General features: G+C 39.9%; 1 protein-coding gene across 2 annotated transcripts in view; it reads right to left on the reverse strand.

The window, feature by feature from the left end:
• The window catches only part of ZNF839 (zinc finger protein 839), a 37,060-nt gene extending 22,002 nt beyond the window's left edge, over positions 1-15,058 (reverse strand). Inside the window, exons 1-2 of one of the 2 annotated variants that reach the window (XM_072630170.1) lie at positions 14,584-15,058; positions 3,118-4,005 (exon numbers count right to left, since the gene is read on the reverse strand). In XM_072630170.1, the coding sequence (XP_072486271.1) occupies positions 3,118-4,005; positions 14,584-14,979 (1,284 nt within the window). In that variant the 5' untranslated portion in view covers positions 14,980-15,058. The remainder of the gene's footprint in view (positions 1-3,117; positions 4,006-14,583) is intronic. The other variant, XM_072630171.1, reaches the window with a different exon arrangement.
• Between the last annotated feature and the right edge of the window lie 946 nt (positions 15,059-16,004).

The following is a 16,004-nucleotide window of genomic DNA, read 5'->3' on the forward strand; positions in this document are numbered from 1 at the left end:
AATCATAACTCTTGAATGGTATGATCTAACCCATAAACTCACAGAGGCTAACAATAAAAAAAATATAACATTTACAAAAAATACACTTGAAACAAAGATCCACAAAGGGGCTGAAACTGAATTTACTACAGTCAAACTCAAAAAAATAAAGGCAGCAATCTACTTCAACCAAGGCAACAATAAAAACAGACACAATTAAAAGAGATAAACAAGAAAACTGCACTATACTAAAAGGGATCATAAAAAACGAATATCAATACTCAATATATATGTACCAAAAGGCATATACACCTAGGCCCCAACTAGTGGGAATAACCAACTTCCTGTGGTGGTCATATTTTTTTAAATGCACGATGCCTTATTTCCATTAGGCCAGAACCAGCTACTATATTTCACATAATCATAATTTCAAACTGCAAATTCAAGTGCATGTAACCATTTCATGGGATTATTTACACTAATTGGGAATTTTTATGAAAATCAAATTACTGATAGTAAAATTATAGCAGCTGGTGATTTCAATGGATCCCTTTCAAAAATCAGACAAATAAGAAAGAAGTTAAAGAAATGCACTGCTGGTGATGTTATGAATTGGTCTCAACATTCCTTGGAATGAATGTCACTAAAATGTACATACCCATCAATTATACCACTATGCCTCAGAGATACCAAAAAAAACAGATAAAAATTAGAACAGATTTAGAGGGATCTGAGAGGACTTTATGAACTGACACACCAAGGGAACAATATACAATTGAGTACAGTGCTATTAAAAAAAAGAAAAAGAAGTGTGAAACATTGAAGAATTTAAGATCAGTTCAAGAAGTAATTATGATTTCAGCAGCCTGGAGATGAAATATGCTTCCTACTTCTTGGTGGAGGCATGACTACCTGAATTGTAGGTTAAAATGAGATATTTGAGTTTTTTATACAATACAAACACAAATTTGTTTTCATTGATTATATTTATTTGCTACCAGAGAGAGCTTTTAGTGGGGAAGGGGACAGCATGTGGGTAAAGGTAGGCTGTAGTCAGTGATCCAAAGAAAAGTCAATGAAATACGTAAAAATAAACAGGAGAGCAAAAGGAAATTCAGAAGGATACAAAGAAGTATTACCAGTGTTAGTACTACCATGTCAAAGTTAATATACATTTTAAAAATAAATTATATTTATAATAAATATACAATATATATTTAAAATATTTACTTAAAAAAGACCTAAGAGCTACAATTAAGTCAATAGGCCCGTACCCAAGGGCCTTGAGGCCACAGGTTCACCACCCCTGGCTTAGACTAATGTGTGCTTGTCCTTCGTTGCCAAAGAAGACCATGCCATCAGAGAAATAATGACATGATTTGCATTTGACTTTGTTTTGAGTGAGGGAGAGCTGTGCAGGTCACCAGCCTCACTTCTCCTCCTGAGTCATCTGAATCCAGCGACCAGATCTTCATCAGGATGACTGGAGATGACCCAGGATGAGGAAATTGGGGTTAAGTGACTTGCCCAAGGTCACACAGCTAGTGAGATTTGAACTCAGGTCCTTCTGACTCCTGCTCTATCCACTGCACCACCTAGCTACCCCAAGAGCTACAATTAACACAATAATCAATAACAATCCCAGAAAGCATGTTTCCCACCTGCTGACAACAATGGATACTGATGGACAAAAAGTGCAGAGTAACATGTATTTTCAGACATAATCAATGTGTGAGTTTATTTTGCTTTACTATGCTTATTTACTAAGGATGTCTTTTAGGTGAGAGGGGGAATTAAGTGGAGAGAAGGGAGGTAGACAGTGATGATGTCAAGAAAGGAAAAAGTATCAACAAAATTAACTGAACACAGTAAGAGAGTTGGTTGAATTGCCTTTGGGAAAATGCACAGTGCTTTTAATGACTCTAAACTTCTGAATGAAACAAAGACCCAACTCTTTAACAATAATATTCAGGTCGTGCTATATAGCATCAAATCATGGAACACCAGTCTTTGGTATTAAAGCTGTGAGTCACTCAAGAGCAATGTTAAGGAGCATGACAACACATTACCAATTATTTACTGCATAAGTTAGGCAGTATAAAGAGTATCATTATAGAGATACATGATAGGGGAAAAGTAGACCAGTTCCCTTTTCCTTTCTTTACTCCCACCATCTCCACACAATCCAAACCACATGATTATGCTTTCTGGGTTTTATCTGCCAGTTAAGAGCAGAGTGCCATAATGGAAACAGAGCTTGCCTCAGAGCCAGCTTGGTTCAAGTCCCATCTCAGACATATACTGGCTACTTAACCCCGGGCAAGTCATTTAATTTCTCAGTGCTCTGAGCAATGCCCTGAGACTCTAAGTTATAGAAAGAACGTGCCAAACTTCATTAGTAGAGAGTTTCTTCATCCAGGATTTTTCTATACCAATAAAATTCAGGTCTATTCTTTATTCCTACTTCAAGGGTAAAAGAAAATATACAAATTCAGAATACATCAGGGTAAAATACTTAAGAGAAGTACAGATAAAGGTATATACTGCCTTAGTTCTTAATTTATCTAAAAGGTTTCCCCAGACCTGGACACCATGATTCCCCAACAGCTAGGAATGATACATCTCTTAAAATCTATTGTCCTCATAGTTCCAGAAGAAATGGCTTTTCTCTTCAAAATACAGTCAGTCAGAATTTGGGATCTACCTACTTGGAAAAAAGGCATGGGGTTTATAAACAAAGTAGATTATAATACAGCTTGCAACATAGCAATTTATGGTAGCTAGTTTGCAACACAGCACTTTATGGTGGCCTAAGTATTTGCTAAACGGATCTACTTAAAGAAAAGGATGACAACACATTTATGAGTGTATGTTTAGACAAAGTGAGCTATATAAACTGCCCTTCTAAAGGTCATCCAGCAGCTAAAGTTTCAGCATATAAACTCTTGATACATTCCAGGCTCTTAGTGACTGGGGTAAAAAAAAATGGGAGGAGCCTTTAGGCCGCAATTTAATATTCACAGTGTACAAGAATGGCAGCGTGCAAGAACTCAAAAATCTCAAGGAGAGTTTCCAGTTTAAAGTCAGTGACATAGGTAGAAACAGGAGATAGGGAATTCAAGAAAAAAGAAGTGTTACCTGTTGCCCATTCCATGCTGAATCTGGCCCTGCCATGCATGGAGCTAGTGTACTTTCACTATTTAAAGCGGTTGGGATTGATGGCTCAGGAGCCGTTATCTTCACAATGCCATCTCCTGCTCCTCCACTTCCATCAGGTTTATCTGTTATCAATACTTTAGGTTCCAGCTGCCCATGACCTGGATTAAGTTTATAATGCCGTGCTAGTCCTCCTTGTCCTATATATGACTTTTCACAAGTCTGACATTTAAAAGTTTTAGGCTTCAGGTAACCACTAGAAGAACTGAATAATGTATCTTTCTCCCTCCTGTCATCCTCTTCTTCCACATTCAGTTCTGAATAGTCATCAGAATCTGACTGATGCCCATCAGCTAAATCCTCAGTTTTGATGAACTTGTAATCTTTAGCTTTATATTTTGGTGGCCGTGAAATTCGCCCTGATCGGGTTTTCACTTTTAAAGATTTTTTGAACTTCTCAGTGCACTCGATCTCGGGGGTGGAAATAAGTGAATCTGCTGAATTGGACATAACTGCTGAAGATGTAATTGTCGAAGTGTTAGATGAAGACAAAGGAACAAAAGTAGCCCTTTGTCCATTCAGCATTTTATGTGCCATAAACTTCTCCACAGACACTGGTCCAAGAGGAGGCAGTGGTCTCTGCACAAGAAGCTGAAGAGGAGGTGGAGGTGAAGTATTCGCCAAATCCTGTTGTTCAGTTCTTAGAAGAGGCTGCATCCGAATAATCGAAGGATTAACAACACTCAATCCTAACAAATCTGTATTCCCATTGAATGGCTGACTCAAAGTTATTGTTTTGGGCTGAATTGCTGCAAGAGGTGGCATTGGCCTTTCTCCGGATTTTACCTTGACACGAATGGCTTCTAGTTCCTTAAACACAGAAAATTTTTTAAAAAAGGTATAAATACAAAGTTATGTTCTTTCCTAAACTGCTACAGCACAGCTCTCCTGAGCTTGAATCCAACATTCAACATTAAGACCACAATCATGTCACTTCTAAATAAGCACTGCGAAGATAGTATAACTAAAATCTCTTCTATGTAGATTTTAAAGTCCACATAGGCTTAAAGTTCATATCAATTTTGTTCAAATGATATAGGAAATATAGAATATAGGAAAGGAACTTTTTGATCCATCTAGTCCAACCTCTTCATTTTTATATGAAGAAACTGAAACTCAGAAAGTTTAAATGACTTGCTAGAGGGTCTCCCAGACAGTAAGCAACAGTCATAATTCAAACGTAACTCCTCTCACTCCAAATACAGTGGGGTTTTTTCATAACATCATGTTGCCTCCCTGGACATTACCTAGTGAAACACATGCAGATATACATGTGTGTACACATGTGTGTGCATGTACATATACATGTGTAGGTTTATGTGTGTATATATACATACAAACACACACACATACATATATACCTTCCACCTAAGTCCTCCCCTCACAACATGGAGGTAACCAACCCTGGGTTCTTGGCCACAGAGTCTACCTACCAAGGTGGAAAACTTTCAAGTCAGAACAAGCATCAGACTTGTCATCAGAGGAAAAGTATGGAGTATGGAGTCATCATCTCAGATAATTATTACAGATTTTCTGCCCACAGAAATTTATAAAACTATCAATTAAATCACAGAAGAGTTCCAATCTATCTCAGTATAGGGAAGACACACACCATTATGGATCTTTTTAAGTGGTAAAGAAATACATACACATTTTACAGACTGCCAATATTATATAGGTAAAAAAAAAAAAAAAAGATTTAATGATGCCCAGGTATAAGTTATACTGGGTTTCAACAGGTATCTCTGAAAATCTGTGTTTAAAGAACATCTTCCTGTTTTGCTATTGATAACTGGCATTAATAGCAAAATAGTAACTATGCTTGTGTATGTAAGCTTTACCCTACATGTAACAGAGTTTTTGTTAACCTACATGTAGCAGTCAATGTGATGGATATCTTGATGTCATAACATCCCTGAGCAACACCTCTCAGGTGCTGTCAGGGACAAAAATCAATCCACTCCCCTTCAGCGTAATACTTGGTTCGTTAGCTTATTAATTCTCTCACACTGGGTTTACGGGCAATCAAAAGCTATGTTTTGATGCTTCCTCATAAATTATAATAACTGCAACATCTCTCTCATAAAATTAATTAATTAGTATTGAACCCCCAACCCCAGTTTATAAAAACCGGAGAAACCTCTTTTCCCATGAATTTTCTCTACTCACACAAATAGTTAACTCTCTCAAGATGACAATTAACTTTTTTCCAAGATTCTTCTCTCTCTCTTAAATATGTAACAATAATTTCTAACGTCTCTATGAGAGTCTATTGAAGCTAAGGTTATTATTTTCCCCTGCAGCCAAAAACTTTGCAATCTCTGAAGAAAAAAAATACACCAAATTCACATTACTATTATATACACTAAATATATCAAAATGCAAAGCACTATTTGACAAGCTACTTCAATTACTAAATATCTAAGTTATTTAAACATACATACATATAATAACAACTAGTAATTAAGCAAGTGATCACAGAAATAGAAAAAAATGCAACACTAATAACAGGTACTTAGAATGACATACATACCACTACACATAAACAAAGAGGTATGTGTCAATAAACTATAATATAATAGCAATAATCCACTGAAGAGCGAAACATGCAATTTCTATAAAAACATTTGTCTAAACTGGTTGTTGGTAATAAGTTAATTATTAGCAATTCTCAATTTTAGTGTTATCCTTTCACATTGCAACTTTCCCCATCGTAGTTTCAATATATCACAGATTAGCATAAAAAATTAAATGGTAATCTGGGGGATGTTTTGCAGAAGCCACCAATGGTAGGAATAGGCCAGCAGATGACACAGAGCCTATGAACAAATATTTAACTCAAATTTTACAATAAGGTACTACAAACACCCTATAGGGAAAAAAGTCAGACTTCTTTAGTATGAAGGGAGGGTCAAAAATTTTTATACACATTTTCCAAATTATGGTAGCACCACAGCGCCTAAAATGTGGAAGGGAAAGCTATATACTGCTTCTGCATCCTAAGGGGATGTCTTGGACTAAAAAGGGCTGCATTTGTAAATGGGAGCTTGATTCGTTTTTTTTTTAAAGAAAACAATGAAAAATGTTTTAAGTCAAAAGTCTTCCCAAAAGTCTTGTAAAGAAAGTTTCATAAATTTTAGTTGATGAATTTTAAATGCAGTTCATGAAACTAATTTAGATCAGGCTGAATTAGAATTTTTTATAAGGAGTACTTTCACTGCATTCTCAGCAAAATTTTGCTGTTCACAAACTGGATAAAATTATTCAAAGGAATAATTTTTAAGCAACCTAGTGAATAAAGCAACTTACATACGAGTGAAAGAGTAATAGTTTAGAAAGCAGTTTACATAAAGAAATCAAAGATTCTCAGAAGTAGAAGCTACTTCAAAGATCTCAAAACCAATTTATTCCAACCATAAGGGAGGAACTTCTCCTTCCATATAATTCAGTAAGTAGTCATCTAGCCTATGCTTGAAGATTTCAGACAGAAAGATTTCCAAGGAAACCAATACTTCTCAAAGCAGTACACTGTAACTGTCAAGAAGTTTCTAATTCAATTCAATAAACATGTTTACTAAACACCTACTGTGTGCTAGGCACCAGTAGAAGACAAAAACAAACCTAACAATCTCCACCCTCAAGAAACTTACATTCTATTGGACAGAAAATACATAAATAAAGATGATAATTTGAGAAGGGGGAGAAAACACTAACAACTGGTTAGGATCAGACAAAGCTTAGCAAATAAAACTAAAGAAAGCTAAGGATTATAAATTGTGAAGGTGACTCAGGAGTGCATTTCAGGAATGAGCCACAGCCAAGGAACATAGGTGGAGTTTCAAATATAGGAACAACAGTCTAGTTTGAAAGCACACGATAGTGAGTAATATGCAATAAAGTCTAATTGTGAAGGGTTTTAATTCACAAACTTGAGGAGTTTCTATTTTATCCAAAAGACTTGTGCTTTTGGATGATTTCCTTGGCAGCATTACAGAGGCTGTTCTGGGGAAGAAAGTGACTAGAAACCAGAAGTCCAATTGGGATGCTATGGCAATCGTCCAGGTGAGAATTGATGTGGGGCTTTTTCCTCCTTGTACCAACCTCAAATTTGCCTCTCTGTAACTTTTGCCAATTACTCCTAATTCTGTCTCATAGGGAAAAGCAGAACAAGTCTAGTCTCTCTTCCACATAACAGTCTTTCAAATACTTGAATATAATTAATATGTCCCTCTTAAAGTAAACAGCTCCAGTTCCAATAAATCTTTATAAGTGGCACAATCTCTAGGCCCTTCACCATCTTCTCTGAAAATATTAGCTAATAATAACAGTTCGCATTTATTTGCTTCTTTGATGCTTGTAAAACAAAAAATAAAATTGAAAAAAAAAGCCTTGGTTGACTCAGGGGACTAAGGGCTCAGACTGTTGACATCATTTCCTTATTAAACGCCAGGAGGAGCTCCAAGAGCAGTCAGAGGCTACGCTGGAGAATCACAATGGATAACTGAGGCAAGGGAACTTTCCTCAGGCAAAAAATTTAAAGTGTCCTCAAAGCTTATTCCCCTAGAGTATCCTCTAGCTAAGGCTACATAACTTTTTTTGTTTTGGTAAAGAACCCTTAGGGTCCCTAGGGAGCAGCCTGAGTCAGGCCCAGTACCCAAACAGATGAAATTGGATAACATTAATTTGAGGTGGATCATGATTTCTTTAAACAGCACTGGAATACCAACATATGATGCTACTTTTTTGGAAGGGAAGGATGTGTATAATTTGGCTATATTCAAATACTAAAGTAATAGTTTATGCCAAAAGCATAATGCATATAGTCATGTAAACTAGTAACAATTCTAAAACTTTTGGGAGAGGAGAAGCAATATTTATTGCTCAAACAGATCTGTGATTTAACGGTATAGATGTTTCTTCCAACAATACAGATCCCAAACCATCTATGCTTTGCCAATCCTATGCAACTCCTGATCACGTCTTCTCCTTAGCTCACTAGAGAGGAGACCACCCAATGTGCTGGATGAAGGCCTTCTTTGTTTTTTCCTAACATCTCCAGGAAACCAAAAGAGCATTCTGACTGTTTACCTGTCATCTTTTATCTTCACCATATGACCAGCCCACTCTATCTTTTCTTCCCTGATTTCTTTTACTCCTATTCTTTGAAGTTCCATACTGATTTTATGGTGCAGCCTAAGCATTTCTACCATGTGGTCTCCATTGCCCTCTGGGGTGATTTTCATTTTCAGTTCTTCAGGAACTGTCATACTCCATGTTTTATTGCCATACAGCAATAATAATACAAACAGACATTAATACAATTCATTTCATGGTATGTATGTAAGCAAAAATAGATTACAATACCCTTGGTGCTTTGGCTCCAGACAGAATGTTCCTTACAAAAAAGAAACAGACCAAATTTTTCAAAGCAACCAATAACTTCGTTCACCAATTATTCTAATATAGGTAGAGGCAAGATCACACTTACCTAGCTCATTAACGAACATGTCATTTTGGCACAATAATGAAAAGTATTCAAAGCCTGAAAAATATATCTAATGTTTTCCAGTTGTGTATATAACTTGTTACAGTATCATAAAAAAATGTGAAACTTCTGGTATGAAGGGAAGTATCAAAAATAAATGATTATAATGTAAGACAAGTCCTCACTTCTTTAAGTACTAAAGTTGTGTAACTAGCTGTATTATGATGTATCTCAAGTGTAATATTTGTTAACTCCCCTCTTTCCAAATTATTCCATAATGAATGATTTTCTTTATACATAGATCTAATCTTTTCACTATTCTGCTGAAAACCTTAGTAACTCCGTACAACTAACTTTACTCAATGTTCAGATTCCTTTGCTTCATGGCCCTTCACAGCTCTTCACGATCTTACACTACTGTACCCTTCCAGTCTTAGTTCACATTATTCCCACCATGTACTCTTATACTCCAGAAAAATAATACTATTTTTCCCTTCATAAATGTAATCTATGCTTTCCCACCTCTGGGTCTTAGTTTATATAATGAACCTGGACTGTCTTCCCTCCACCTTCTCTCCCTATTGAATTCCCGGTCATCCTTAAAAGCCCAACTCAGAAGCCACCTCTTTCAGGAAGCCTCCCTGATCTTCCAGTTGGTAATCTTTCCCCATACATATACAACAAATAGCATTGTTTTCCAACTCTTCAAAAGACTTGTGTAATATTATGTATTACAGTTATTTGTATTTGGGTTTTATCACCCTTACAAAGCACAAGTTCTATGCCCACTCTTATCTAAACCAAATGTCAAACACACTGGGCCCAAGACATTCTGAGTGCCCTCCAAACCAGATTAAGATGTAACTGGAAAATATTTAACAAAATAAATAAAAATATAATAAAATATTGATAATATTACATTTTGTAACTAAGTGAGTAACTGGTTCACAAGGATCCTTACATATGAATTAGCGGCCCCCCCTCTCTACTTGAGTTTGACACTACTGATCTAAACTATTTTATACAACATTCTCCATGTTTCAGCTACTTTCTAGGTCAGTGTTGGACCCCATGATGGAACAGAAAAAGCTGTGGACTTGGGTTCTAGTCTTGGCTCTGCCACAAATATTTATTTAACCCCTATGCGTAAGACACTGCACTAAGCACTATGGGAATACATTGAAGAATAAGAAGTCACTAATCTCAAGGAGTTTATAGTCTAAGGGAAGTGGTAAGACATGTTGCTGTTCATCCTTCATTTTTGCAGCAGACAAATGACATCATGGGAGGATGTCTTGACTCTCAAATTAGATTTGAGAGGCAGAGCTGCACAAAATCTTCAGCCTCACTCTTTCTTCCTGAGTCATCAAAGTCCAGTGGCAAGACAAAAGTCAAGAGAACTAGTGATGGCCCAAGATGCAATGGATGACCTTGGAGTCTTTAATGCCTAAGCAAGCTCTAAGCATCCCACTGCACCTGCTTTAGCCACGTTCATGGCCACTGGGACAAACTGTTCTCATCCACCCATCCTGCCAGGGCAGAAGTCTTCACATGCTTAGGAAAGACATCCCCCTAACTCACAGATGGGCATGAGACCTATAGGTTATACTCAACCTGGTTTAATCCAACTGCCAGACAGTTTAGCAGAGTCTGGCCATTGGGTATACTACAGCTTCTTGAAGCCACAGAAGAGAGCAGGTTGACAGCTGGACACTAATTTGGAAGATCAACCCTGAAAAGGGCTCAGTAAGCTCTCACACCAGAGGAATTAGTACTCCCTGAACACCAAATACACTCCAGTAAATAGATTACTGGATTTCCCATTACTGAAGGTCTTCAAGCAGGATTAGGTGATCACTTTTCATGGATTATTACAGGAGGAATTCTTTTCAGATTGAAGTTGAAAAAGATGACCTTTTCATAAATAAAAATGCTCCAATTACAGTATACCAAAACATTTTTAGCAGCATTTTTTGTGGTAGCAAAGAGCTGGAAACAAACAAGTTGTAGTATAAGAATGTAATGTAAACATCATTACACTATGGGAAGTGAATGTGATGATTATAGAGAAGCCAGGAAAGACAAGAACAAGTGAAGAAGGCAGAGACATGTACAAAGACTACAATGAAAATTGAGAGATGTTATTAATTACCAATGATTTGGGGAAATCCAGATTTCCCCCTTTTTCTTTTATCCTCATTTCAAGACCTTGGTTCTTTGAAGGTCAGCTAACCTTCTTCTCTATCCAGATTCCATCCAAGTGGGAAACCTTTGTGTTCCATTCAGGTTTGGGCAGGGATAAATTCTTTGAACAGATTGGTCAAGGCGGGGCAATAAAATTAATGACATAATCAAGAGTTCTTAGTCAGACCTTCATTGTAATATTCATTCTCTAGTTAACTGTTAACCAGAGTTGATTGCCAGCCTTAGAAAGACCCCTCTTCCAATGGGCCCATCACCTAGACTAAGAGAGTAGGAGCCAAATGACCATTTTTTTAATTAAAATGCTAGTGTCACTAATAAAATGGTTAAAATTACCCAGAAAATTATGTCTTTCAAACCTTTTTAAAGGCCAAAAATTGGGGGGAAAAACAATAAAACAATCAAAAGTGAATACCTAAGAAGAGTTATAGAGAGTGTGGTCCCAAAATGGTCCATAGATATGAAATTGCAAATAATGGCAAATTTTTTCAATGTATTGATTTTGCTGAATTTTTTTCTTTTCTGCCTTCTTTCCAAAAAAGAATTCTGTTATAAAAAATGGGAGAGGAAGGGAAAGACATGGGAAAATACAGATAATGTAAAAATAAAAGATATCATTAAAAAAAGTTATTTTTTAAAATGACTTCTGATGACCTTTTCAGTTCCGAAAGCATGATTTTAGATAAAAGTTTGAGAAGAGAGACAGCAAATATTTGTGATAGTTCAAAGGTGTCAGAAATTCCTTCACACTTGAAGGGTCAAGCAAGACTTTCTAGAAAAAATTACAGCCTCCTACATTCCTGAATCTCCTTCCTAACCAGGTTGTACCTTTCCTCATACCTATGACACACTTATCCTGGAAGGGGAGCTGAAATACTCATTACTCCCAAAGAGCACTTCTTGATTCTCCCCCTTACCTCATCCCTCAGCAAATTTTCCAACTTTGAGGTCCACTCAATTAAAATTTTACACCCAATCTACACTGTAATACAACCCCTGGTCATTCTCCTTTTCCCAAGCAGTTTTGCATCTTGCTCATTATTTTTATTTCCTCCCCAACTCCTACCATTATCTAAGCAATCTGAATATTAACAAAGGTGCACCCCAAACTCAACTTCCCAATTCAGCTTCTTAAATCTCATATCCTACTCCTTCAATTCCACCTCAGCCATAAGGATTATTATACACTAGACCTCACAATTAATCTTATCTCCTTAATTAGAAACTCTGACACTTGTCTAACTGTAATCCAGCATTCTACCTCTCCCTATGCCTCCCTCTCTCTCCTCTCCATACTCAGGAAACAGATGATCTTTCAGTACTTTCTCAGGCTACGACATCTACTGTGACTTAACTTTCCTCCCTCTCCAACATTAACTTAGTAGGTGGCCAATTCAGCTCTACACATTCCTCTGCCTTCTTGGTCCTATCACAACCCTCTTCTCTTGCTAAACCTCAGCTCTGGTTTACTCCCACTATCTGAATCTGTTCTTACTCACATGCCACTGAACAAAACTGGAAGAAGTCTTACTACCATTCAAACTATCAAACCTTAATACCTCACTTCAGCAAAGCAATCCTTTTATTCCCCCACAACTGAATGCCTATCTCACTCCCCACATAAACTGTTAGAAACTTTGTTTTCCCTCTACAAGGTTCCCAAACTTCCTCCCCAACCCCCATTCTCAGCTGAAGATCTTGGCTGTAACTTTACTGAGAAAATATAAGCTTCCTCTTCATCTCAAAACACCTTGAAATCATCTCCTACTCTCCTCCATCCCACCTAGTCTCTGACAAAAAGTTGGCCCATCTCCTTGCTAAGGTCAACCCCTCCCCATGTGCACTTGATTCCATCCCTCCTGTCTTCTCCAGATTTCATTCTATTCACTGCTTTATTCTATGATTCTCAACCTCTCCACTGGTTCCATCCTTCCTGTCTTCAAACATGCCCAAATTTCCCATATTCTTTAAAAAAAAAACTTCACCAGACATTTGCATCACCTCAAGCTATCATTCTGTACCTCTCCTCCCTTTCTCAGCCAACGGCCTTAAAAAAGCTACCTAGACTCAATGCCTCCACTCTCATCTCTCCCACTCCTCAACCTTTTGCAATCTGGTTTCTGACCTTACTGAAACAAAATTGCCCTCCAAAGTTACCAACAGTCTTTCAATTGCCAAATTTAATGGTCATTTCTCAGTCCACATACTTCTTGACCTTATCTGATGCCTCTGACAATGTGACTGTCCTCTCCTCTGGCTTTCATTAAGCTCAATCTCTCCAGTTTCTCCATTTCTCTTCCTACCTGATAACTTCTCAGTCTTTTCTGACTCATCACTCAGATCACACCCCCTAACTGGAGGTGTTCCCAAAGGTTTGGTCCTGGGCCTTTCTTTTTCTTACTCTTTCTTTTCTCTTTCCCCTGTTCCATCACCCTTCTTCCGTCCTCTCTCAGTCTCATTCTCCCTATAATCTCATCAGCTTCCATGAGTTTAATTATTTATAGGAGAGGAATTTTGTTATAATGTATGATAGCTGGCCTCAGGAAGGCCTGCGTTCAGCCTATAACACCTATATTCTAAGGAGTTAAACTTCCATCTGTAGGCAATGGAAAGCCAAGGAAAACCTTGGAGCAAAGGAGTTTTGTAAGCAGAACTACACAGAATGAAAAACAATCCTGCTCATCAAACTTTTGTTCTTTAAATATCCCAAATTCTTACAGTCTAAAGAGCAAAGTCCTTAGTCTGGAAATCAAGGCCCTCCACAACTTGGCCACCCTATTTTTCCAGTCTTTTCCTTACACTATGACCCTGTAGGTACTATAAGTTCCAGACAAATGGAACACTGCCATCTCTTACACATCCTAATGTTTCCAGGCTCTCTGTATTTGCCTATGTCGCCTGATCCTACCAGACAGAAGTTCATGAGGGTAGGGTCCCAATCTTATCTAAACTTTGGAAAGCCTCAGGACCAATGCTCCACATTCTGCAGGTTAATACTAAATGTTTGCTCAATTTAATATATTTCAGCTAAATATTTAGGAAAGCAAATTAGACTAAAAACTATTGCTGCCAAAAAAAATTGGGAATTTTTATCGGTAGATAAAACGTTCTCCACCAAAGATGCTCATCAGAAATATTATAGAACAGAGAGGTTGAACTATATCACTTCTCAAGTTCCTCCCAACTCAGATTCTAGGACTGAAACACGTAAAGGACTAGAGTACAGCAGTCTGGATCCAGACCCAGTTCTGCCAGCCCACAGAGCGGGACACCACGTAGGAAGACCTGAGTTCAAAGGAAGCCCCAGGCATGTACTGGCTTCTTTGGCGCTGAGTAAGTCAGTTAAGCTCTGTATGCCTCAGTTTCCTCAACTGTAAAGTGAAAATACTAGCAGCACCTCCCTCCCAGGGTTGCTGTGAGCGCTTAGCAGCGTCTGGCACCGTAACAGGTCATACACTTAATCAGTGCTTGCTCCCTTCATGAACATGTTATCTTTCTTGAGCTACTCGCCTGTGTGACCTCGGTAAATCCCTTCTGTCAGTGCCTCGGTATCCCCTGGATGCTGACTGAGGGGTTGGGAGCGAACGTTCCCATCGTCTGTGCAGTCACTTCCCATTCTAAAATCCCCCGAGTCCACAAACCCTGGAAAGCCCGCGGCAGTCACCGCAGGAGGCCGGGGGGAGGACGGGCGGACGTCTCACCTGGGGCTGCAGGAGCCGAGGCGGCGGCGGCGGGAGGTCGGGACCCCAGTGCTGGGCCACCTGTTGGGCCGCGTCCTGCAGACGCCGGGCCGCGTCGTGCACGACGCTGAAGCCGCAGCTCCCGGACGGCCCGAGGCCCGCGGGCCCGGGGGCCCGGGGCGGCGGCGGCGCTTTCCTCACTTGCTCCAAAACCCGCTGCAGGTCCTCGGGCGTGAGGGGAGCCGCGGGAGAGAATGAGGCGGGCTGCGGCGGCTCGGCCTCCTCCCACGGGGCCGGGGCCGCCGCCAGACTCCCCGCCGGAGGGGCGCAGCCCGCGCTCCGGCCCAGAGCTGAAGTCGAGAGCTCCCGGAAGACGTCGCCCTCTTCGCCGCTCTCCTCGGCCTCCGCTTCGGCCATAGCTCAGCCTAAAAGGCGCGCCGGGAGCGGGAGCAGAAGCCGCAGCTCAAATCCGGGAACTGCACGAGCGCGACGGCGGTGACGACATCCTCAGGCGCGCGAAGCCATTGGACGGCGGCGTCGCTGGGCATCACGGGGAGGGGGGGGGGGAAGCTTGGGACTACGGGGTCCTCCAAGGACAAGATTCCTCCGAAGACAACTTTGTTCACTGAGGAGATAATCGGTAGACTACTGACATCGCGGGATTTCCCAGGACCGCTAGTTTAATTCGGACATCTTCCTCGTTTGTTCCTCCTTTCCTTGAGGACCAACCCAAATCCCAGAAGACTAGATCTGGGGTCCGAAGGCCTAAGTGTGAATCACTTCCGTCCTGCCGATTTCTCCCTCTTCCTCATTTTGCCTCCCCTGATTTATACTCGATTGTATTCTGATAGAGGGCTAAACCTGGAGTCAGGAAGCTCTGAGTTCTAATTCGGCCTCAGACACTGGTGTGACCCCAGGCACCACGCAGCTTGTCTCCCTTAGTAAAATGGGAACAGGTGCGGGGGAGGGGAGGTTGTAGATCTAAAATGAGATCATATTTGTTAAGTGCTCTACCAACAGGAAAGCGCTATCCAAGTGCTAGCTGTTTTTATGCTCCTTTACCGCTTCCTTCGAAAGCCTTGATCTGCCTCTTTGTCAGCGGCCCGAGGGGAAGCCTTCACGTGGCAGCCTTAGCACGTGTCGAATGAAGGAGGGGTGGGGCGAGACCAGGCCCCGCCTCAGGTCCCGGCCCGGCCGCCCCTCCCGGGTGGTATAACCGATTTCTGATTGGGCTCTTTTCCTCCAGACTTTCCCTTCTACCAGGCACTCCCGCTTTGCGGGCTCCAAGATCCAGCTTTGAAGCCGATTCACTCAGGAGCTCAAGGCCTGGACAGGTGAAGGGAGTAACTAAAGAGTAGTTCAGGAACCGCACTTTGTTTGTTTGTGTTTGATTAAAGGGGCCGCTCCTTGAGTAACTTAAAGAAGCCTCTTGGTGCAATGGG

Source organism: Notamacropus eugenii, chromosome 1 (assembly GCF_028372415.1).
Source record: "Notamacropus eugenii isolate mMacEug1 chromosome 1, mMacEug1.pri_v2, whole genome shotgun sequence".
Classification (NCBI taxonomy): Eukaryota; Metazoa; Chordata; class Mammalia; order Diprotodontia; family Macropodidae; genus Notamacropus; species Notamacropus eugenii.